Source organism: Chaetodon trifascialis, chromosome 2 (genome assembly GCF_039877785.1).
Source record: "Chaetodon trifascialis isolate fChaTrf1 chromosome 2, fChaTrf1.hap1, whole genome shotgun sequence".
NCBI classification, from domain to species: domain Eukaryota; kingdom Metazoa; phylum Chordata; class Actinopteri; order Chaetodontiformes; family Chaetodontidae; genus Chaetodon; species Chaetodon trifascialis.
The window spans coordinates 13,895,821-13,919,346 of record NC_092057.1 but is presented as its reverse complement, the minus strand read 5'-3'; the positions used below and the strand labels follow the sequence as shown (position 1 = coordinate 13,919,346).

The window sequence follows — 23,526 nt, the reverse complement described above, 5'->3', positions numbered from 1 at the left end:
ACACACACACACACACACACACACACACACACACACACACACACACACACACACACACACACACACACACACACACACACACACACACACGTATAACATTGTTTAACTGTTTGTACTCAAAGCGATCTTATTAAATGTTCATTTGTTAGAGATTTGTATACAAAACTACTTCACTGTAGTTCAGGACTTGTTTTATTCTGCTCACGTGTACCTCTGTGTATGATGTCACAGTGTAAAAAGCACTCACCTTAAATATGATTTTTTTAATTTTAATGAGGGGTGACAACAGCACAGAAGTCTTTCTTGTTATCTGATACTGTGTGATGTCCCTCTCTGGAATAATGTTGAGTAGGGTAAGCCAGTGGATATCACATTGTTTGACTTTCAAAGCCGGCAGATACGCAGACCAGAAAGAAGTATTTGAGAAAATCTGAGATTCCTGAACTGTTGAACAAGGACGTCTGTGCCTGCAGTTACATTTTTAAGCAGGGATGCAAGAATTTTTTTTCACATTTTTTGCATATTTTTGCATCTGTTTCCAAATCAGTGAGCTGAATTTTGCCTTGGAGATGTTTTATCGCCGTGGTTGTGCTCTTTGTCTCTCGCTCTTTCTCTCGTCTTTGTCAAGTGCGAATACATATTCAGCAACACTCAAGTTTAGTCAAGGTGCCAGGATGAAATGTCATACAGTATATCATGGAATGACAGGGTAGCACTGGATCACAGGGGAGAGAGGAGAGGAGAGGAGAGGAGAGGAGAGGAGAGGAGAGGAGAGGAGAGGAGAGGAGAGGAGAGGAGAGGAGAGGAGAGGAGGATTAGTTAGGGAAGTACAACATCGTAGAGAAAACTAAAGAAATTAGGCCAAAGTTAGGGCAAAGATACTTTCAACCTGAGTCATAGAAATGCCACAGGGGCATAATCAAGTGCCATTTTTTTTTAATGCACAGAATTTTCAGTTTAATTACCAGAGTTACTGGTGACAACTTGACAAACAATACATTTGCACACAAATATCTCATTTAGGAAATAGAGCGCATCTAGGGAGATCCTGTCTGGAGCCTCCGCATTAATCAAAGCCATCTGTTCACGTTGCAAGCTTTATTGAAACCCCGCCATCGCGGGCTGGTTTATCCTTCTCCAGATGAACGATTGCCTTGCCTAAAGGCTGGCATGAAGAGGGTTTTAAGATTGAGAAATGACGAGATGCTCTTTGTGCATTTAAACAGGATGCGTCTCAGGATATAGTGGTTCTTCTTTATTGAAAAATAACGCTCATATCTGCTGCTTGTTTGGCATCTAAAAACAAATCTACATATTTCTAATGCTATATTTTGATCATGTGACCTTGCAGCTCTTGTGGGAGTGGCAGGGTGCAGATGTATTGACATCTCCCTTTCTTCTCTTTCATGAAAGCAGAAAACTGATCTGGTTTTCACAGCCTGGCTCATATTCCCTTTCCCTCAAACATTTATGAGGAGTATGCCAGCAGGCCACTGGCAACGGGACCTTTTCTACAGCATGGCCCATCTTACCCTCTTTTAAAACATACAGAGGGGCGGTCTACTGACGACAGTGCATGTTTCTGCAGCTGAGAATAAGATGACTTTCATGAGCGCACACTTGACATGAAAGGCACTAATGATCTTCTCTCCTGGGAGGGTGGCAGCGGCCAAATTATTGCTCTGTGTGCGACTGTCACATCTATCCATATTAATAAATCCACAGGATTGTGTCTTCTTGCTGTCAGTGTAACCTGCTGGTACAGAGGGAACAGCCAACTGACGGTAGATCAAAAAAAAAAAACCCTCTTCTTCTTCTTCTTCTTCTCTTTCCATTCCTGTAAGTTCCTTTTTCAAGACACCAGCCTGCACTGCACAAATGCCAATCCTAAGTAATTCAGTCCAGTGCTGAATCTTAAAATCGTGCTTTCCTTAAAGCCAGATAAAAATATCCCGACTGATTTGCTGTAGCCACTGTACATACTGTAGGTTTTCAGTAGTTAGAGTAAATTACAGTTATCAATTTAGACGCTACCAGTTCCACGTCAATACAGAGCCAAGTTTGTCACAAACAATGAGCTGGACTGATGGGAAATCTGGCACAGAGAAACATGCGCGGCTGTTTTAATGCCGTATTATTCAGTGGCATAGCCCGAAGCCAGAAATAATTTGACACAATCATGCAGTTATAGCAGAGAAGCTCTGCATGACACGCCACATCATCTTGTTATGACTTTTAAAACCGCTCTGTCTCATTAAAAGAAGAATCTGCCCATCAAATGATTCCACTCTTCTGAAAGCAGATTATTAGGAAGCTTCCCTCCTTTATCCATTCCCTCATCCATCGATACTGTATATAACTTTAGGCAAGGCTGTAGCCAGGATTATAGAAACACTGATTGCAACCAGCCCCTCCAGCTGCATATCATTTTGAAAAACCTGAAAATATTTCGATTCATTTTGATAGTTTTCCCTGTTTTATTCATTTATTCCTTGAGTAAAATTCTTAATTTATTAAAAAAAAAACAGTGACAGTTTCTCACTTTCACCTCATGCAAGATTGTTCTCTAAATTGTTCTGTTTATTAATGTTTTTTCATTTTTCTCATCTGTGAAAATGGTAAAATTCAAAACACTGAGCGCAGAAAAACTATTGGTATCCGCATTTTCAAAAGCTATTTTGTGTAACTTTAAACTATGAAAGGTAAACTGCACCTCAGCCCACTGAATACCTAGAGAAGTATACTACGGACATGACCTTTCTGTCCTCAAAGACAACTACTGTACAGCTCTGCTTAAGCCTCCACAAATTCAACCTTGAGCGATTGCTTTAGTGCGTAATTACGCAGAGGGCTGTAATCTCTGAGAGGGAGCGATTGCTGGCAGATGAAAAGGTCATAACAGGACATAGAAAGTCTTTATCCGTCATGCATTCAGCAGCACAGAACCTGCCCTTTGTTTGTTCCTTACGCCTCACAGCAGTTTTGGTTTCTTCTTCAAAATGTAGGACAAAAATTGAGCCAAAATCACTAAGGCTTACATACAAGAATAAAACTGAACTGAACTGTGTCGAGGTTAATTTGAGCGCAAGGGAAGATGACCTTGACGTTACACGTTGTCACTAAGGAGTATGTGCAAGTTCTGCAGCCTGCTTCCCTTTTGAAGATATGTATGAGCTTCAAGGTGACATCCTCACTCAGTGATGTATTAATATCAAGAATTTAGACTTTAATAATGGTTTTATTATTTAAGATTGTATAGCATGTTCGCGGCATGGTAAGGCAGCAGGTAGCGTGCGTGCCGGTCGCCGGTTCGATCCCCGGGTCGGGCGGGGCCTATCTGTGTGAAGTTCTCTCCGGGCACTCCGGCTTCCTCCCACAGACCAAAAACATGCTCATTAGGTTAATGGGTGACTCTAAATTGGCCTTAGGTGTGAGTGTGAGTGTGAATGGTTGTCTGTATGTGTTGCCCTGCCATCGGCTGGCGACCGGTTCAGGGTGTACCTCGCCTCTCGCCCGCTGACAGCTGGGATAGGCTCCAGCACCCCCGCAACCCCGAAAGGCATAGGTGGTATAGGAAATCGATGGATGGATGGATGGATGGATGGATGGATGGATGGATGGATGGATGGATGGATGGATAGCATGTACTTAAAACATTTGTCCAAATCTCTTTAGTCATACTCAGGTGGTGTTCTGTTCATTTTTAAGAGGGGGGGCTGCCCAAAAGGATCACCCTCCTGCCCCCATGACACCAACCAACACACACACTTACATTTATCTTCTAAAGGGAATTGTTGCAGGACGCCTTATATATATATAAAGATAGGATATATAGTAATTCTAAATTAATTATTGATATAAGAATTACAATTTGAATTCAATAGAACTGCTTTGAGGCTAAATGCAGATTTTCTTTCCTTTAATGAATATGGACATCACATGACCTGCTTCACTCCCAGGTTACACCAAACATCTACAGTATAGTATGGTGATGCATTTTTAAGAGCACAGAGCTACTGAACGATCATATTCTGTTATACTGTGTCTCTATGATCCTTGCTCCCTCCTCTGTGACTACACATTGCTACTTGTCACTGATCATGAATGTGACACTACTCTATAGAGTATATAGGCTACCATATAGTACAGAACGGAGTATTTATAGATTAGAGAATATTATAGATCCACAACAAAACTGACGGAAAAGCAGTACAAAGAGAAAAGGGCACATTTACAAATCTGTTTTCTTCAGCGGCACAGACGGCTCTGTGGATAGACAGCAGAGTTAGGCGACTGATATGTCAGAGCCGTGGCTGGAGCCATAGATTCTAACTTGCACAAACCTCAGTCAGATAAAGGATCAATGAGTAAGGCAGACAACATATTCAACTAAACGACCCCTGTGCCCCAGCACTCTCTGTGCGGGGATGGAGAGGGGAGATGACAGGTTAACAAGGAGGAGGCATTTTGGTCATTTTGCTAACAAGGTGGATGGTGTTCCACCCTCATCTCTACTCAAAATACCTGCTGTTCATACTTCAGTCGTTCCTTTTGGTCCAGCAAAATTGCAGGTCTTATTCAGCCCGACGTGTGCTATTCCCTACATGCGGCAAGATACTTTGGTCATTTTTAGCAAACTTGTTGACAGATGCAAACATCCCCATAATAAGCAGAAATACATAAAGAGAAAGAAAAATAAACCTTATGTCACTAGAATCCATTTCTTAAGTGTGAACTAATCACAGATTATCATAATGACTTGATCATGACAGGAATTCATGACACATCATGCATTAAATCATCATGGCTCATGCATGAGTTAAATAATGCCTAAATATATGATGTGTACCTTTATTACAGCGTTACCTCCTGTCGCAGTAATGTGCTATATCCACATGGGGGCATGTGTGTGCCGTTATGGATATTTGCATAGACTTGATCTGTCTCACTGGTGAGACACAACATTAAATCTAAGTGGTTTGATTTGAGTGTTGGCCTCAGGCTTCAGACAAGCAAATATGTGCCTGCAGCAAAAGGCCTCTAGTAGAAAGACCTGTCTGCGGTCTGTTCATACCATACAGCACATTATTTATATTTTATTTACAGTTACAGGCCTAGATTAAGAATGAATGGAAAACGGAGTCTAGCAATCACATTTTGTCTGCATGAGCATATTAGCAACATGTAGCTGGAATCTAAAAAGAGACATAATCGGGGAGAAATAGTCCCTTATATTGTCTACCACGAGCAATTTACCCTTTTTTTTTCTTTTTTGCTGAGCTGCTCTGACCCCTTGACTGCAGTCTGATCTCTTCTGCTGTATGTGTCAAAAGCAAAAGATCCACTAGACTCCCTGCAGATTATAGCAAATACGCCGACACGGACAAACGGACTCTGGGTTCAAAACCAGTTCAACTTTATTAGAAGAAGTGGGGGAATAAAAAAAAAAGCAAAACAAGTGCATGAAAATGTTTAGGCCTCTCTGGAAAGGCATGGATTTAGACAACAGACTGTGATTTATCCAGCCTTCGGTCATCCTCTGAGTAGCGTCGGAACGTCTCTCCCAGCAGTGGCTCCAGGGCCTCGGCTGAGCGGTAGGAGCGAGCGCGCACGGCGCAGGCGATGACGCCGCCCACCACCGCCACCACCAGCACCGCCGCAACAATGGCTATGGTGATGATCTCAGACAGGGTGTAGGCACGGGCTGTGGAGAAAAAGTGGAGGGTCATCAAGGGTCACCGGGTTTTGTGGATGAGTGTGTGTGTGTGCATGCGTGTGTGCTGCTGCTCACTTGGCCACTGGACCTCATAGGAGTATCCCAGGTTTTCTGGGGCAGAGAGAAACATCTCAGCATTGGTGACAGGAGGCCAAAAAGGAACCATGTTGAATCTCCGGTTGTGCCCAATGGGAGCATTCTCCTCAGGGTAAACTATTTCACCTGCAGGAAGAGAACAAATAGGTGTATCCATCTATTCACCCTTCTGACTGGGTTACGTTTCTGTATGTGCATCTAGTTCAGTCTGTGCGCACCTGCTTGGTGCCTGCTGAGCCACTCGTCGAAGACTGCATCGGTGAATGTGTGCAGCAGTACAAAGATGGGATCGTTGGGCGAGAGATGGGTCTGTCCGCCCGTCCCGTTGAGGAAGAGGTGGGCCAAGTTGTGGAGGCTGCGGATCACCGGGTCATACGTCCCCTGGGGGGCGCTGTAGCCTAGAAAATATGGAAAAACAAAGCCATTAAATGAGAGCTCAGATTTACCAAAATTAGGAACAACAAATTCCATATTGGAGCTAACTATATATGCATGTGGGTGGATGGTTTAGTGAGTGCGTGTGTGTGTTTTTGGCTTCATGCTTGTATCTATGCAGTCGCACAGCATTTTAGCAGCTTTGTAGTCAGAGCTGAGCCCAACTGAAGAGCCCTTTGATTGACCAGAGGATGTTAATTAAGTGCTGTTTGAGTCTGACTCATGACGCATAACTGTGCACCTTCAATGGTGTTCCTGAAGCTCTCGGAGGAGGTGGAGTAGTAAGGTGGAGTGTCGAAGGTGTTGAGCTCCAGACAGTCCAACACATCCTGGGGTTGTGGCAGTCTCTGCACCATGGGCCGAGCCACGTTGCCCGCTGGGTTCCTCCTGATGGGGCTGGTCTCCGTGTCTGTGGGGTGAGGACAGAACCCAAAGTCGGAGTTAAAATGATCTAACTCAAATGAAATCTATTTACCTCTAAACTCAGCCAAAACACTACAAGTTCACATTTTGTCTAAGGGAGAACTCAATTGTAGATCAGACACATGCCAGTGGTCCCCTTAGAAATGGAAAGAGAGATGATTAGAAATGTTGTATTATTTAACTACTTTCTAATTCTATGTAGGAGTCCAGACTAGTTTGATCTGTCTTAAACATGACAGGATGGCAGTTTTCCTTTTTAATTATTCACTAAATGTCAACATTCGTGAGTGAGAGCTCTGCGACTGAACAGAAGTTTTTTTTCCCCTCTCGCTTGCGTGATCTCTTTCTTTCTTCCTTTTTTTATGCTTTCTCTCCCATATGTACACACACACACACACACACACACACACACACACACACACACACACACGCACACACACACACACACACACACACACACACACAAGTGTCTAAACAGAAGGCTACATCACTGAGTTGTCTGTCTGTTTGAAGATTATTCCCTCAGATCAAAGGAACCAGTAGACTGCTAGATTCCTGTCTTCAACAAGCACATGCACAAATGAGGCAACCCCCCAACCCATTTAAGGAGACGCTGCTTGTTGACGCAGGAAATACCAAGCTTGTCATGACTCTCTAAGGGGATTAATGAGACGGATCACTCACACGTTGGCCACTCACATGTTATACCTGCCATCAAATTCCTTCAGCTTTTATATTACACATAAGAAATTGTTCAAAAAGGACGCCCTCCACTCTTTTAATGTGTTTGTAGTAAAGCACTACAGTAAAAGGAGATTAATTCCACAATTTCCAGATGAAAAAAAAATTCAAGCCATTGTAGAGATGGTTGTAATCTGGTGCCAGTGTGGAATGAGATCCAATCCCTGCAAATCTGATCACCTAAAGTCCAGCTTATTACAGTGTTACACAGAGCTGCCTTATTCTAGTTTAAACTGCTTGACCCATTGAGAATTAACACCTGAAAAACTACTGCGCGTTCTCATGTGTGCTGTAGAAAAATTCGAGATGCAGTGTGCTGTACTTAGGATGCACGCAGCAACTGAGAAGAAGTTGGTGTGGAGTAGTTTCAAACAAATTGTAGTAATAGCGAGCATTATCGAATGCAGCACAACAGCTGTGGGGTATTATTTATAGCAGCTTATGTTCTACATGCTCTCTTTATGAGCTCTTTGCCCTCTTTTCCGATGCAGCTCAGACTATGCTGTACATCAACGCCACTCTCTTGCACAGTGCATTGTGGTGTGTGTCTGAGACGGCCCTCACTGTTGCACACAGTGCCCAAAGTGTCGTAGTCATCCACGCTCTCACAGATGACCCTCCACTGGGAGAACACGGAGTTGGCGCTGATGGAGCTCGTGTCAAAGGAGCTCCTGGCTCCCATCAGGTCGTCGGTGCAGATGTCACACTCGTTGCCTCCGATGGCAAAGTTCCAGTAGGGCAGAGCAAACGTGGCGTCGCCCAGCATGTCCTGCATACGGTGGGTGGAATAGAATGGATCAACAGATACATGCATGTGTAAAAAAAAAAAATCCTGATTCAAGATTGGCTTTGCACTTTCATTCCTTTCATTCCCTCACTTTCTAACCATTTTCCACCTTTCATGTCTTTCTGTTTTACCCCTGTCTGTTATCCTCCCCCCCTGCCCCCCTCTCCTCCAGGATAGCTCCCCACTCTGTCTCCATCACTTCAAATCCCCACACTCTTTCCTTCCTCCCCTTACTGTATCATCCCTTCTCCTTCTTCATCACTCAATCAGCCCCAAAAGCTTCCTCTGCTTTCCCTTGTACTTTGCACCACCCCTCCTCTCCGTCCCTCCATTCACCTGCATGTCTCTCTCCAGCTGCAGCAGATGAAAACGGTGCCAGGTGACAAAACCGGGGCCCTCGTGGGAGAAGTCTACACCACCAAAGCTGACCTGGCCCGGCCCCAGGTACGTTTTACTGACTGAGTAGTAGTGGGTCCAAACAAAGTAGTTGTAAATTGTGACGTTCTCAAACTGCGGGGTGCCATCGGGCCCGAACACCTCCTGGTACCTGCAGATGATGGGGACAGTAAAGGTCGCTGTGTGTTGTTTTGCAATACAGAAACGACGCTCACAACTCATATTAGTTGATTTGATGTGTGAGAATATATGCTTTTCTTTCTGTGCATAGCCGGCTTGGGGGACGTCAAATATGAGGCCTGTAGCTAAGATCCTGCTCGGCCATCAATAAAAAGAAATAAAATTTTTTATTAGCAGGTTAAAAGGGTTCATCTACCTACAGCTGAGAAATGCTTAAAAATTAATCTACTATAATCCTCAGCTGACTTGGAAGGAGGTTATTCACAGATTTATGTACTGTTACTCAGAAGATTAGAAATCCCTTTACTCCTGCCTAAACTGATAATTTGTTCTTCCACCTGCAGCTTAAACAGAACGCTGCCATGAGAATTTTTCTATGATTTTACTGATAATTTTTAAAACACAGCATGGGTTCACCCATAGCTATATTACTGAGCTTTCAAATGCCAGACTCAGCTAGACTGAGCCTGTAAGTCCTTGGGCTAAACTATCTGCTCTACAGTCTTGATACAAGACCAAATACTGGCTGAATAACAATCAGTCTTCCTTATATATATATGTAATATATGTACCGTCGTGTACAGATGACCAGGTCAGGGTGCACAGTCCTCTTAGCTTGGTCCAAAGCGTTAACAAATGCCTGCTTCTCAGCTGCACTCAACAGCATGATATTCCTCCTTACTGGAATGAGGTTAATGGAGGAAGGAGACAGGAGGGCAGGAAGAGAGAGTATAAAGGGTTGTTGAGATGTAGGAGGAAGAGAGGAGGAAAGAAAAATGTTATGAAAAATTTAATTACATCTCTTTCCCTAACAATAAATGTTGTCTTCATTCCCTTGACTGATGTATTTTCTTACATATTTGAGCCCCACTCAGAACTTACAAGGTGCAGCAAGAGCTAAGCATTGAATTTTTTTCCAGTGCTGAGTTAGACAGCATCCACTGTCTTACCCACAGAGATCCTCTGGTCGCAATTTGGCCCCGTCAGCCCATGTCGACATCGTCCACAGTTGTAGCCGGTGAAATTCCCATTACACCGGCATGTGCGGTTGAAAAATCTCAGAGGCCACCTCTCTCTGTCATCACGCCCCGCATAAGGGTACTGGGGCCCATGGCGGCGGTTGTCTGCGGCGATGAACACACATTGGCCCCTTCCCGTGCTGGAGCCACACTCGTCCCCAGCAGCCCCTGTAGGAGACGGGCAGCACTGGCCACTCTGCAGCCCCTCGGGGGTGACGCACTCCCGGGGGAACTGGGCCAGCGTTAGCGTGGCACACAGGGTCACCACCAGGAGAACCACTCTCCATACGCTACCAAAGTCCGGAGAGAAGGACGAGACGAGGATGAAGCGAGAGGAGCGGAAGAGTATTTTAGGGACATGAGGTGAGTTAGATGTGAAGATAAAGTTAAGAAACGCAGAGAGTGTAGACACATTTTACATGTTGAGAATTGTTTGACATCCATCCATCCATCTTTTTCTAAACCGCTTATCGTGTTTAGGGGCCGCCGTCTATCCCAGCACACATTTGAAGCCAAAAAAATTCAATACACTGCAGACACACACTTCAGTTAAGCTCAAAACTCAAAGGGTTGGTGTTCTCTTGTTCAAGCCAATTGTCTTAACATTATTCCAAAACTTCACTTCTTACGCTTCTTACACGCCCCTGCAGGCAGCACGAGTCGTTATTCATAATTCACAAAGCCATTAGCTTTCAACTCTTACAAGTTCAGAAATGCTTTCAACAATAGACATCTAGAGATGATTTGCTTCAACCTTTTTTTGGAGTTCGACTTGCTTGTCTTTTGAAGTTTGTTGATTACGGACGAATGAAGGAGTGACTAGTAATTTGGCAGGAGCAATTATTTTAAAACAAAACTGTGGTATCATCCAAGAAAAGTTACCAATTTGAAAACAAAAAAAAAAAAAGTTTTTTGCAAATCTTTTGCAGAGATACTGCATGTTATGAATGATTGAATGCGTTATTCAACCCTACGCAACATGGGCTGTTACGTGGCAATCTGTTGCGTATCCTCATCTGAAATAAAACTGGATTCTCCTTATTTAACCTTGCCAGTAGCTTAATCGTACATTAGTATCATGTCCACTTTCAATTTGTAAATGATGCTGAATGTAGCAAATTGTAAGACTTCCTGAATTCAGTAGTTCATTATGCAAAAGACCATCCATGTAATGTGTTTCCCGTACCTCTGACTGTGCATGCTGCTCCTCTCTGTCTGCAGAACTGTAGCCCCCCAAGAGTCGGCTCATTCTCATTTCCTGGCTTAAATAGCTATTGAGCGCATGACCAGCCCTTGTGTAAGCACACACATGCACGCACGCACACAGTACACATGGATACACTTGAGGGTTCAAGCTCTCAAACACTCTTTGCCTTGTGATCATAACCCAAATGACGCCAGTGTGTATGTGTATGTGGTCACTGACACAATAAAAGAGCATTCATGCTTAAGTCAGACTTGAGTAAATTTTTGTGCACAGTCCATAAGTATGCAGGGATTTTGCTCCTCCATTCTCAAAAAAATTCTGCCATTTTAACAAAAAACTCTGCATAGGAATACGCAAAAACACCACTGGTTGGCTCTTTCAGGAGAATAACCCTAAAGCCAATGTTGCCGGTAGTCTACCTGCCACTAGAGGGCTGACTGATTTGTAAATTTGCCATCAGATCTCATCTGAAACCAGCGACGTTGGCTGCGAAGTCATTTGAGTGCTGGCTTATATAGCAGTGACCGCATTCTGACGCCACTGAAAGACACTGTAACAATGGAAGAGTGACTCAACTTTTAGGTATGTGTAGACATGTAGAAAGTCCAGTTAGCGAGGCTAGCGCCAGCACGATTACGGGAAATTGCCTCGTGTAAAGAAAGGAGATAAAGCGCACACTTTGTCTCACAAGGAGTTTTCTAAAAGCTCCATTTTCAGTGACCTAAAACTACTTTTGTGTGTGGACAAAAGGCCAGAATTCCTAGAAAAAGCCAAGTTTTAAAGAAACAGCCGCAAATGTGTGGTCTAATCACCAGACATGTAACAATGTAATAATGGTTTGGTTTGTGTGGAGGTAGTCAGGCATCTGGAGAAAAAATCTTTGTGGGCACAAATGAATGATTTGTTCCCTGTAATGACTTCATTTATATGCTGAAGTTATCAAAAATTTCAAACCGGTGGGGGGGCAAGAACAAAAGCACAAATTCAACATTATCACTTTAATTTGGCTCAAGTCATAAAGGATGATACAAAGGTCAGGAGTTATGTGGAATAAAAATCAAATCAAGTTTACACTTCATCTCAATAATGAAAAATCTATGTGTTTTTGTAGGCTAGTGTTGTACATTTCTATGACACCGTGCAGATAGTTCTCCACGATAGAGCCAAAGCACTTTGTGAATAAATCAGACTGAATTGCTGGAAAAACTGTTCATACCCGCTGCCCTCTTTACATCATGTTCAGCAGCTTTGTACAGCATGACTGATTTGGTTGGGATGAAGAACATTTCTTAACAATTTCAATTCTAGCCTAAAAGATCTCGCAGACATTTAACTCTATTCACAACATTTTTATCTCATTTACATACACACTCACATACATGCTGAGAGTAATTTTAACATGCTTTAACATGCGCTTCCTCCTCACTCAGTCACACAAGTGTGCTCATCTGTTAATGTGCGCACCTCCAAACATTCACACATGCCAAATATGTTAATCTCTTTCCACTCACACACACACACACACACACACACACACACACACACACACACACACACACACACACACACACACACACACACACACACACACACACACACACACACACAGAGCGATAAACACCAATACAAATGTGTTGCATGTACAGTAGTTATTACAGTTAGAAACCAAGGCAGTCTGTGTTGGGTTGGTTAGGGTTGGAGAATTTAGGGTACTTCACTGGATAAATTGGGGTTAGATGCAGGTATGGAGAGTGGCTTTTGGGGGGTTTATTTTGGTAGGAACAGATGAAACATTTGGGCCCCTAGAGAATAGAAGTCCTGAGGTCTTGTGAGGAGTCTGGTCCTGGTCCAGTGTTGGCCAACTCCTCTGTGGAGCGGGGCGGGAAGTCAGACATGGCTATCGCATGCTCCTCTTCATGTTGCTCTTTGTTCTGGGCCAGGGTTGAAGCCACATCAGATGAGTCAAGTGCTGCTATCCTGGTAGAGAGGACAGCAGAGCAGTTGGCAACCTTTTAACGGTTGTAATGGATAAATTGCACAAAGGGAAAAGGCAGGGCCGCTTGATAGCATGGATAGTCACTGTGACTGGGTGTAATACAAGCTATTTGATACAAATAAGCTTTGCTGTACACAAACACAAAGACAGGTTGATTCTGATGGCACACTTAGGGTACCAGTAAAATTCCAACAACTTAATTTGATGCATTCATAATGGCTTTCAAACTGCTGTTGAATATGCTGCTGTGAGCAAATGTGAATATTTTCACTGCAAGGTCTGTTTATTTAATGACTTCCACACCAGATGGAGAAGCACACAGACTGTGGTGGAAGGAGATTTGCTGGAAGGTAATGACACAGCCAGATATAAATAGATCACTTGACATTATTGACTAATTGCAGGTGACGGTGTCCTGGATGAAAGAATTTCTAAAAGTGCTGCGTGCGTTTTAACATGCCCTCGCTGATTTAGCCTCAAGGGTATCCAAACCACCGTCTCAAGTGTCATTCCAGATGTACAAAGCATGTATGCTGAAGGGCTTCCTCACACCCAGAATGCACTGCGGTCATTCATTACTTCTTCTGCTGTAATCTGCTGCCCAAACCTAATGCGTCCCACCGAAGTAGAAGGTTTTCTGGGTCAGGTCGGCACTGTTTGGTTCTCTACAGCATTTTATGCAATTACTTTTATTTTTAATGCAATAACTTGTGGTTGAACTTGTGGATCTCTTTAATTTATTTACTTCCTGCTTTCCAACTGGCTACATGCATGATGTATGGCGCTATGTGTTCCCAAGTTGTAAGTACAAATAAAGGAAAGCCTGTTTAACCGTTCATCTGATCTGCCTCAGGATTGTAGAGCAGTCAGTCAGGAGCAGCCCTTCCTTGTGACTCCAAAACCACCATTTTGCCTCTGCAGATGCTGTATACCAAGTTCAATACACCAGAGCATATAACAGACTCGTCGATCCACCAGAGGATAGCGTGGCAGTGTCACGCTTAGCCTCACCCAGGCGTGATAAGAACACGTGTGTACGAACGTGATTATGATGTGAGCAAAGGAAGAACGTAGTATGAATGGAGGAGAAACGTGTGTTATTTCGACTCAAACTTTGATCTTTTCCAAAAACTGTTCAAGCAGTTTTGGCGACTCAGCAGGCTTTACTTAGAAAGTCTAATTTGACAATTTGGCATATTTATTATTGCTAACTTAACTGCGGAATGAGAACGTGTTCTTTTGACGTCTTGGCATTGCAAAATGTGGCACTGACGCAATGACGTGTCGATACTGATATCTTTGGTCGGTGGCAATCGTGTATCTGCTGCACAAATTACAGCTTCCATTTTCAACACAGACAAACATCAAGCTAAAGGAACACATTTTAGGTTCCAACATGTATATGATCTCTTTTCCCCTGGCTTCCACCTTTCATCTACACAAGCTTGCTTTGCACCTCAGCTTCCAGGATCCTTGTATGTGCAATGAGCCGCACTTTGTGCCTTTATTGTTAAGATGATGCTTCTGCTAAAGAAGTGACTTTTAGATAGTATTCTAAAAGTGACTTCTGGTGTTTGTCGGCCGTGTTTTTTAGTGATTCCCTCTTCCAATGACAACTGGATTGTCACTTCTGCTATAAAATCTCTTAACAAGGACACATTTCAAGATGACTCTGTCGACTGTTTAATAATTCAGTGTTGCTTTGTTATCGTCTGTGCTATGCACACACCAGACTTCTCCTTTCACTTGCACAAGCAACAGACATACACTCACAGGATCACATATACTTCACTTAAAGTGTGCGCTTGAGTTTTGCTTCTATAAACAGACTGTCAGTCTTTAATACTGCTGTCTTGTTTTTTCTCTTTTTTTTTTTTACACACATCCTCACTCCATACTTTTACATATTCACTCCACACACGTGCACACACACACACACACACACACACACACACACACACACACACACACACACACACACACACACACACACACACACACATACACACAAATGCCTTTGGCTTATTATTGATCCGAGCCTGCTAGTCTGATTAGGAAAAAAAAAAGTGGTATTATCCAGTAATGCTTTGGGTTCACGGGACTCACCCTCTCATGTGACCAAGTGAGCAGCCTCCTGAGTGCATAGCTTACAAAAAAGCCAGAAGGAAATCAGCTGAGAAACACACAACTGGTGGTTCCTATGAACCACAAGTTTTCAGGTCAGTGCACCACATTTAGGCGGCCGACAATGGACAAGTCTGACATATGGCTAGTGTTAGTGACAAGGAGACCGACACCGACAGAAAAACCTACTCGAGGGGGGAATCTGGGAGAGAGAAAGGAAGAGCCTAGCATAAAGGGAGTCTCTCAGCTCAGTGAAATCACGTCAACCTTGAAATGGTTTAAATGAGACAAAAGACCTGCGTACTGTATTCTTAGCTCCCAATAAATCTATCGTAGCAGTGTTTAGAGGTCGTTGTACGTCAATCTGTGACAAAGGCTCATGAAGGCTGACCATGGGAGCTTTGTCTTTGCTCTATTAAATTTATTGGGAGGAATCAGTACAGTATGCAGACAGTTCACCTAAAGTTTCATTTTTTTGATTTAGCGACTGTGAAAAAAACAAAAAAAAAGGAAGTGTTCCCATACACAGTACAAGGGGTGTTAGAGTGCGCTTGCTCATCCACCATCATCTAAACACCGAATGAGGAAATATCTGTTGGAAAAATGGTGTTCATCCCTTCAGCAGAGCTCCAAAGACATGTCAAGAAGCACTGAAGCTAGTTCTGGCAGTTCATGGTAGTTCAAAAGACCTTTTTTTTTGCTTTAATTCATAACCCATCTGTATGAAGCTTTGTATGCAGTTTTCTATGTTAGATGATAGATATTTGAACGTACTGTTGAGTGTCCCCATTGCCTGCAGGAAGTGTGTCGTCACTGCAGTCACCTCCTGTAGCTGCCTCGGGCTCAACACACCCTTCCTCACATGCCCGCTGTGGGGCCAGGGTACTGCATACACACATACACAAACAAACACATAAAAATCTCAGATATTACTGTTATTGCTGACTGCTGCCCTTCTATAGATTAATACATGTTGCATTGGGCCATGAGGAAAAATAATCTAAAACTAGTACAGCATATTACTGAAAGACCATTTTCTTTTTGTGAGCAAGTTGCTGAACTAATACTGAGCACAGTCTCCTCATGTCATCATCTATCAGTGTGGAAATGTTAGCCACAGCTCGGGCAACATCAGAAGCAATCATGTACCAGCACTGCTGTAAGTCCCATCTGTGATTGTAGCGCTGTTGGTACTGCAAATAGCAATCAGATGGCTTATTTAGGCTATTAGAGAAGGAGCGCTAGGATATGGTTGGTGCTAATGTGAATGCAGACTGAACATTAATTTAATTTCCATTCATAAAAAAATGAAAAGAGGAAGTCTGTTTCACAAAGACTGAGCCAGAACAGAAATGCATGCTACAGTATGGTAAGATTAGGATTGTAGTGGAAATCTATTTCTGCGTAAGGCTGTTGGATGTACAATGTAGCTCAGCCTTCCCCAGTTATATCAATGGATGACTGGCCACAGGAAATACTATTGGCTAGAAGTAGAGCAGGATTAAATAAAGGATATCTGGACTGTACACTGAGTCCACCAGATATTTCTGGGCTTTAAGACAACTCTTTTGAATAAATCTTGCCTGAGATTAAGCGTACAGAAACCGTTGCTACCTACCTGTTTCTGTTATGACATTTGAGGATATAGATAATGATCACAGCAGTCTCCAAAACCAGGAAGGCTGCAGTAGAAATAGCGCCAATCTTCCATGCCTCCAGGCTCAGCTCACGTGTCTCTAAACAGACACATTAAGGCAGAGACAGCCAAAGGGGTGTACAGGAATTTACCCATCAAGAACAAGACATCTGATACACTACGCTTTGCAACAGCTAAATCAACGGTCCCTCAACTGCCCATAAAGGAGGCTGTACTCTGACATCCCATCTATTTTACATCATATTACAGTTTTCCAGAAAAAAACAAGATACTTTCTTTAAGGTCTACCATCCAGCTGTTCTGAATTATGCTATAAGTCAAAAAGGGGCATGCCTTCGATGCACAGGGGCATAGAAGGAGTATGAAGTAAATATTCATGTCAGTGAGGCAGAAAATAGCATTTTATATTGTGACGAGAGGTCCCAACTTTCTGGTCTTCCCCCACCAGTGTGGAGTTAGCCTGCTCCACTGCTTACTCAAATGGAACAACATTAACTTGGCCATCTGCATATTTTGTTGGCAGAATCACGATGATGGTCTGTTTTCTTTTTCTTTATTCCACCCAAGTTTTAAGATGCAGAAAATCTGCTGTGATATATAACCAAACCCCTTTATAGTCTGATACACAGTTCTGAAACTGTACTTGAGAACTGCAGCATATATTATTTTTATTTCAAAGTTCAAATGAAATGCTGTCTTTAAGGAGAAATTAAGGAAGAATATGATCAAAACCAGAAGTGTACATAAGGGCCCAAGGAGTCAGCTGTAATATATTGTGTTTTCCTTTAATATGCTGATGTCTTCTTCTATTTTACCTTTGGTTCCAGCTATATCTTCCACCAGCTCATTGGCCTCTCCTGGTTCCTCCCCTGCTGCCTGAGGTGGTTCAGCGAAAGCATCCTTCACAAAATTATCCAGTGTAGGTTGGACCACAACATGGTCATGAAGCAAAAGGTCATCTGCAGGGGTGATGATCTCGTTACCATGGTTAGATTTCTCACCCAGGGTATTTTCTTCAATCTCCACCTGACCTAGGGATGGGCTTGTGGTTGGAGCCTTGTTCCCAAGGCTCTGCTCTATGGAGGCGTCAGCACCATCGTCAGGCTCGGGGGCAGAGATCACCAGCACTTCTAGAAGAGGGGTTTGGTATGTGACACACACATGAAAATGAAGCCAAGAGGCCAAAGTTTAGGGTTTGTCGAGTGGACCTATGGAATGTAGAATAATGCATAGAGGTGCTGCAGCTGAGAGTAGCAGGTGGGTCGTGATTTGCATGCATTTCTAACATTTCATAATATCACAGTGTCTTTACAGTGCAGAATGTGTGCTTGACAGATCAGTCTTTGCATGTGTCACAGTAATCACTGGGCTTTTAGAGAATTTTAGAAGTTTCCACTGATAAATAATTGATGTTCATGTCAAGACATTCTGAGTAAACATTTTCTCAAGTGCTTTCCACCAAAAGCCTCTGGAAACATTTCAAAACCTTGCTCGTTTTCAAGCCAAAATGCACAGCTAAAACAAGAGCAGGCATGCTGAACGTTTCTGCCTTATCTTACCAGGGCATGGGCTGGTAACCAATATTATTGTAAAGTAATATTGTAAGTAAGTAAGTAAGGACTTCTAATCTTCATGTAAGAGCTTTTCTCTCTTAAAGTAGGTTAAGATGCAAACAATGCAAGCTTAACCAAAGCTGCTGAGTCTAATGTAACTGAATGTTTAAAGATAAATACCATTGCAGTTTTAGGATTTTGTGACCCACATTAGGAACAGGTTTTACGTATTCAACATTTCAGATAGTTAATAGATAAGGATGTGCTGAAAGTAAAGTCAATAAGGCAGCTGAGGTATGGAGCTCATTAATAAAATGGGATGTGGAGAAGATTTGTTGGTTATTTTGAGGTTTCAGATGTTGTTTGTAGGCTCAAGGGGGGCACGTGGGGGCCAGTTTCAGACCATCGCACTAACGCCTGATTTGTGCCAGCTTTCAATTCCACTGCACAAACACATATACAACATTTTTCTGCTATTTCCATGTTGGAACCATTTCTCACCTTGATCCTCTTTTTCGCTGACATGTGAGGTCTCTGAGGTGATCTGCTCCTCTTCTCCTGCTTGTTGGTCACCCAGTCCCTTGTTTACCAATGATTCCTCCTTGATTACACTCTCTCCATGTCTTTCACCCCCTTCTGCTTCCCTCATTTCCGCATCCTGCGTTTCTTCCTCTTCACCATCTCCTCCATCCACCACTAAATGTTGGTCCACCACTATGTTTACATCTTCCTCTGCTGGCTGCTTTTCTACAGTTTGTGCAGTCTCAATTTCATGATTATCAGAGGGCTTTACTATCACCTCACTTTCCATTTCATCTACCTGAGTTTGTACCTCCAGAGCTTCCTCTTTTCCCTCTACATCCCCACCCTGCTCCACATCAGCCACCACCAGGCGAGGGTCAGACTCTACCACAGCTTCCTGCTCTTGCTCTGCACTTACTGCTACCTTCACAACAGCTGGAGTTTCCTCTGTGTGCTGTATGTCTGTTTCAACTGCTCCCTTTTCTTCTGACAACTCAACCTGCTCCTTGTTGTCCTCCACACCTGCCTCCTCCGGTGCAAAATACCCACCTGTCTCTTCTAATACAGCTGCAGTTTCCTCTACAACGTCATGACTGACTTTGGTGTCTAGAGACTCATCGATAACCTCCACCTCCTCTGCTTTTCCAGTTTCTACTCCTGCCGTGGTCTCCTCCACAGATCCAGCTGCAGTCTCACCCACCCCAACACCTCCTTTATCCTCTTCAGCTACATCTTCTAATGTATCCACTTCTGCTACCTCCCGCTCGTTTTCACCTCCAGCATCTCTCCTCCCCATATCTTCACCTTCCACCTCCTCCTCCTCCTCCACTGCCTGCTGCAACACCTCTGCCTCTGTGTCACTTTCAGTCTCTCCTTTTTCATCCCCCAGTGCATCCTCCTCAACCGTTTCCTGCTCTGCTGCTTCATCTGCTTTTGCTTCACCCCCTACTTCCACCTGCCCCAACGCTGCCTCCACCACCCTCTCCAGCAGCTCCTTCAGCACTTCTTCTGCCCCACGGCCCTCCACTTGCTCCGAAGCCTCCTGCACAGCCTGCTGCACCTCTTTCAGGCTAGGGGGGGCCACCACAGGTACCACTTCTGAGGGGGGCAGCTCTGGTTCTTGGGGTAAGGCCTGGCCATCCTGAAGGGTGACCACTGTGGAGGACTGGATGGAGGCAGACTGACCTAAGGAGATAGTATATATGTATATATATATATATTATTGTTTTGTAGAAGCTGGAAACACCAGAAAAACTTGGAGTATGTGATCAATAGTGCTATGTATTATGATACTGATGATGAACAAATGTTGACCAGTCAAGCACAAGGTCCAAGGATTGTGGTAATGCCATATGTGATGCCATAATTACTGCAAATCACTTCATGAAAAATGTAGCAACATTCTGCATGAATTTATTTGTTCCTTAGTTCATTCATTCAATCACACAGTCATTCACTCATTTATTCATTGTTTCAAAATACAAAAACAAAGGCACGTGGTTAGATGCACATCTACCTAACCTATTTGCATGATGCCACCCTACCTTCAGACGTCAAGTGTTGTAACAACAAAACCACTAGGAATCCTCTCAAAAAGCAGTACTCCATGTTGTCAGAGAAAACATAAAGAGATATACTCCAAACCAGTCCCAGTCTCTCACAGGAAAACACTCTTTACTTCCTTTCGTCCCTTCAGTCTTGGTCAAACGTCAAACGTGAGTGTGTACACCAGTACAAGATGTACGCTGTGTGCATAGACTCTGGATGGCTGGACAGTAAATTAGGCAGGGAGGGTAATGTTAGCAGGTGACGCTGAAAGGAGGGAGGGTGAAAAATATTACCACCCCGAAGTGTCTTTGCACCACCAGGTGTCTCTACGAGAGTTAGGGGTTGAGGGTAAAGTAGCACTTCAATGTTAAGTGCTTTTGAGACCCTTACAAGGGCTGTGGTGAAGCTTGGGCGGCATGTCACACACACAATGAACTCTTGAGCGGCAATTATAGGTGGGCTGTGAGTTTGGGGCGTGAGTGATGCTACTATTAGGGCTTGGCATAGAGCTAGAGGAAGTAGATCTGAGCGTAACACAAAAACACTCGAGGCGAAAGTTTATAATAATGCCACAATGCACCTGATAAAAAGCAGCATTGCCTTGAGTTAGTGTGTCATGCAAAAGATGTAGAATGGCTTCTCTTGTGTGTGTTAGGAACACACACAGTTTTTTATGAATCATTTTATATGGCTTTTCTTTCTACCATCATACACTATACATCTACTGTATGTCACCAGTCCTGCATGGCTGCATGCATAGCTAGGATTAGAATGAGACAGTGATGCCTCATGGTTTCCACTGTTAGGTTATCCAACAAAGACGCCCATGTCTATCCTGTTATGTAATACAAGGAATGTTTATGCCACATGGATGTCTAGCATGTCCCTGTTCAGTCTCACGATGGCATGGTTAGTGTAGGAATACACGGAAATTGTAAGTAGGTGTTACATTAATTGGGATCTATCTGTAAATGTACAGTGTCAGCCACGGTGTAACGCTACAGGCAATGAAATATCCCCAGTTGAATTTTTTTTCAATTACTGCATTGCATTATTTATATTCATTCACAAACTTGTCTAGCAACATTGAAAAAATATGATGAAACTGATGACCAAACAAACATGCTGGATTGATACAGTGGAGGTAATAGGAGCTGGTGTTTTTGTAGTTTTTTGCCATGCTAGCTTCGAGGCTTGAGCGGTGGCAATGTTGGACTGAATCATCTCAACAGCTCACACAACTTGGATTTCCATAAAATGTTTGTACAGACATGCATGATTCCCAGACAATTAAACCTAAAGAGTTGGACTTTTCCTCTATTTGTGGCTTTGAGTGAAAATATCTCAGCTACATTATTGGATGATTTTTACTTATCACTTCATTGACCCTTTAAGTGCCCATCTAGTTCCATCAGCAGGTCATAAAGTATTGGCAAAACTCACATTCCTATCAGCCTCAGCTGTGCTTTGTGTTCAGTGCTAATTAGCACATAATAGCATGTTAACACATTAACTAAGATGGTGAATGTGGTTAACATAGCTGCCAAACATCTGCATGTCAGTATTGTCATTGTGAGCATGCTAGCATGCTAACATTAAAGCATGGCTGTTCGGTCTTTTTTGGTGGCATTTGACATAACTGTTATTGAGACAATGGCTTTGTGTCAGTCAGGTTAGCTTAAAAGCAGAGCATCATTGTGGAGTAAAGAGAAATGCGTGCTGTTCAAATCACCCCAGTTCACTATAGTAGAGAATCAATAGCACCTAATAAACATTACTTTGGTCACACCAGCACAGATATCAGAGTCATAGTTGGATCAATTCTGCACCATCCATCTTTATGCTTTATTTTCAGTTGCTTGATTTATTTACAATCATTTATTGTCATGCTAAATGCATTTTTACATCAATTGTGGCATCATGAAGTGAGCCATTTATACTTAACATAAATAGCCCTATTCATTGATGGCAGGGTCAGCGGGATAAGGACTGAGGCTTAAGTAGTTCTGTCTAAACTGAGTAAATGGAGTTAAATATTACAAGAGAGCCGGCATTGAAATGTGAAATTCTCAGCTATTCCCTCCAGGTAAAGATATCATAAATCTCTTATGTCTGTCTGCCCTTCACTGTCCCCTTCCCCTTTGAGAGGAATAATGCGCCTTTGGTAGATCATACGTTGTTGCCCTGTGATCTAGCCAATAAAAGTAGCCCTTCTGGGCAGCTTTAATGTAGCCTTTCAATGAAATCAGCTGATCCTGACTGTACGCTCCATTGACTCTCATGCCAAAAGACCAGCGTGACAAAACTATAAACCTGTGTCATGGAACCAATGAGATTTCTTGACCCACAAGCTTATCATCTAGCTGGCTCCGCAGCAGGAACACTGACAGTCTGCTCTAAGCTATAAAAGTAACTACGGAAATAATAGACTTTTTCACTGTCACTGTTTGTATAAGAACATCGTCTCAGTGTTATTCTCCGTGGTCTTTGTGCTGCTTTTGAAGCCACGGGGGGTTCTGCACAGCGATCTCTGCTTCAGTTCGATTGACTCGACAATTCAGTGCCAAATCTGCACTTCTGCATATGAAGAGTCTCTGTTCTCTGTCTGAAAACAAACTGTGGATAGAAACTGAGACTTGAGGGCTTCAGAGGAGTAACAAAATATACATCTGAATTGTTTTCTTCTCCTCTTGCTTTGTTGCATTCTTTTGAAATCTCTCAAACTCCAAATTTTCTGCACTCTCTCTCTCTCTCTCTCTCTCTCTCTCTCTCTTTCTCATTTTCTCTCATTCGTGACTGCAGGAGATTACGTCTGAAAGGTTAATACAGTCACATGAGCTTCACACTGTGCTTTGTGCTACCAGGCAGTAGTGCTTCATACTTGGCTTGTGACTGGACTGGAGAGGGGGATTATAATGAAGGATACTGTATATTGTTGCCGTACACATGCAGATGCAAAGCCCCTTCACACACACAGCACAGTGTTAGAAATATGAAATATGAATTTAAGTGAATGTGAGATTCACACACAAATCTGATTTATTAGTCACACACACAATATGCAGAGTTAGGGAGGGAAACTGCACACACCATGCTTCTGTGAAATTCTTCTCCGCATTTGACCCA

General features: G+C 43.1%; 1 protein-coding gene across 1 annotated transcript; it reads right to left on the bottom strand.

Moving 5' to 3' along the window:
• Positions 1-5,393: 5,393 nt before the first annotated feature.
• On the bottom strand, positions 5,394-11,016 carry tyrp1b (tyrosinase-related protein 1b). Its single transcript, XM_070979648.1, has 9 exons — positions 10,980-11,016; positions 9,725-10,083; positions 9,347-9,455; positions 8,535-8,745; positions 7,976-8,180; positions 6,489-6,656; positions 6,031-6,210; positions 5,792-5,938; positions 5,394-5,704 (listed from the first exon to the last, which is right to left on the bottom strand). Exons 1-9 carry the CDS (start codon positions 10,991-10,993, stop codon positions 5,499-5,501), a joined length of 1,599 nt encoding a protein of 532 aa, XP_070835749.1. The 5' UTR covers positions 10,994-11,016; the 3' UTR covers positions 5,394-5,498.
• Positions 11,017-23,526: the final 12,510 nt, after the last annotated feature.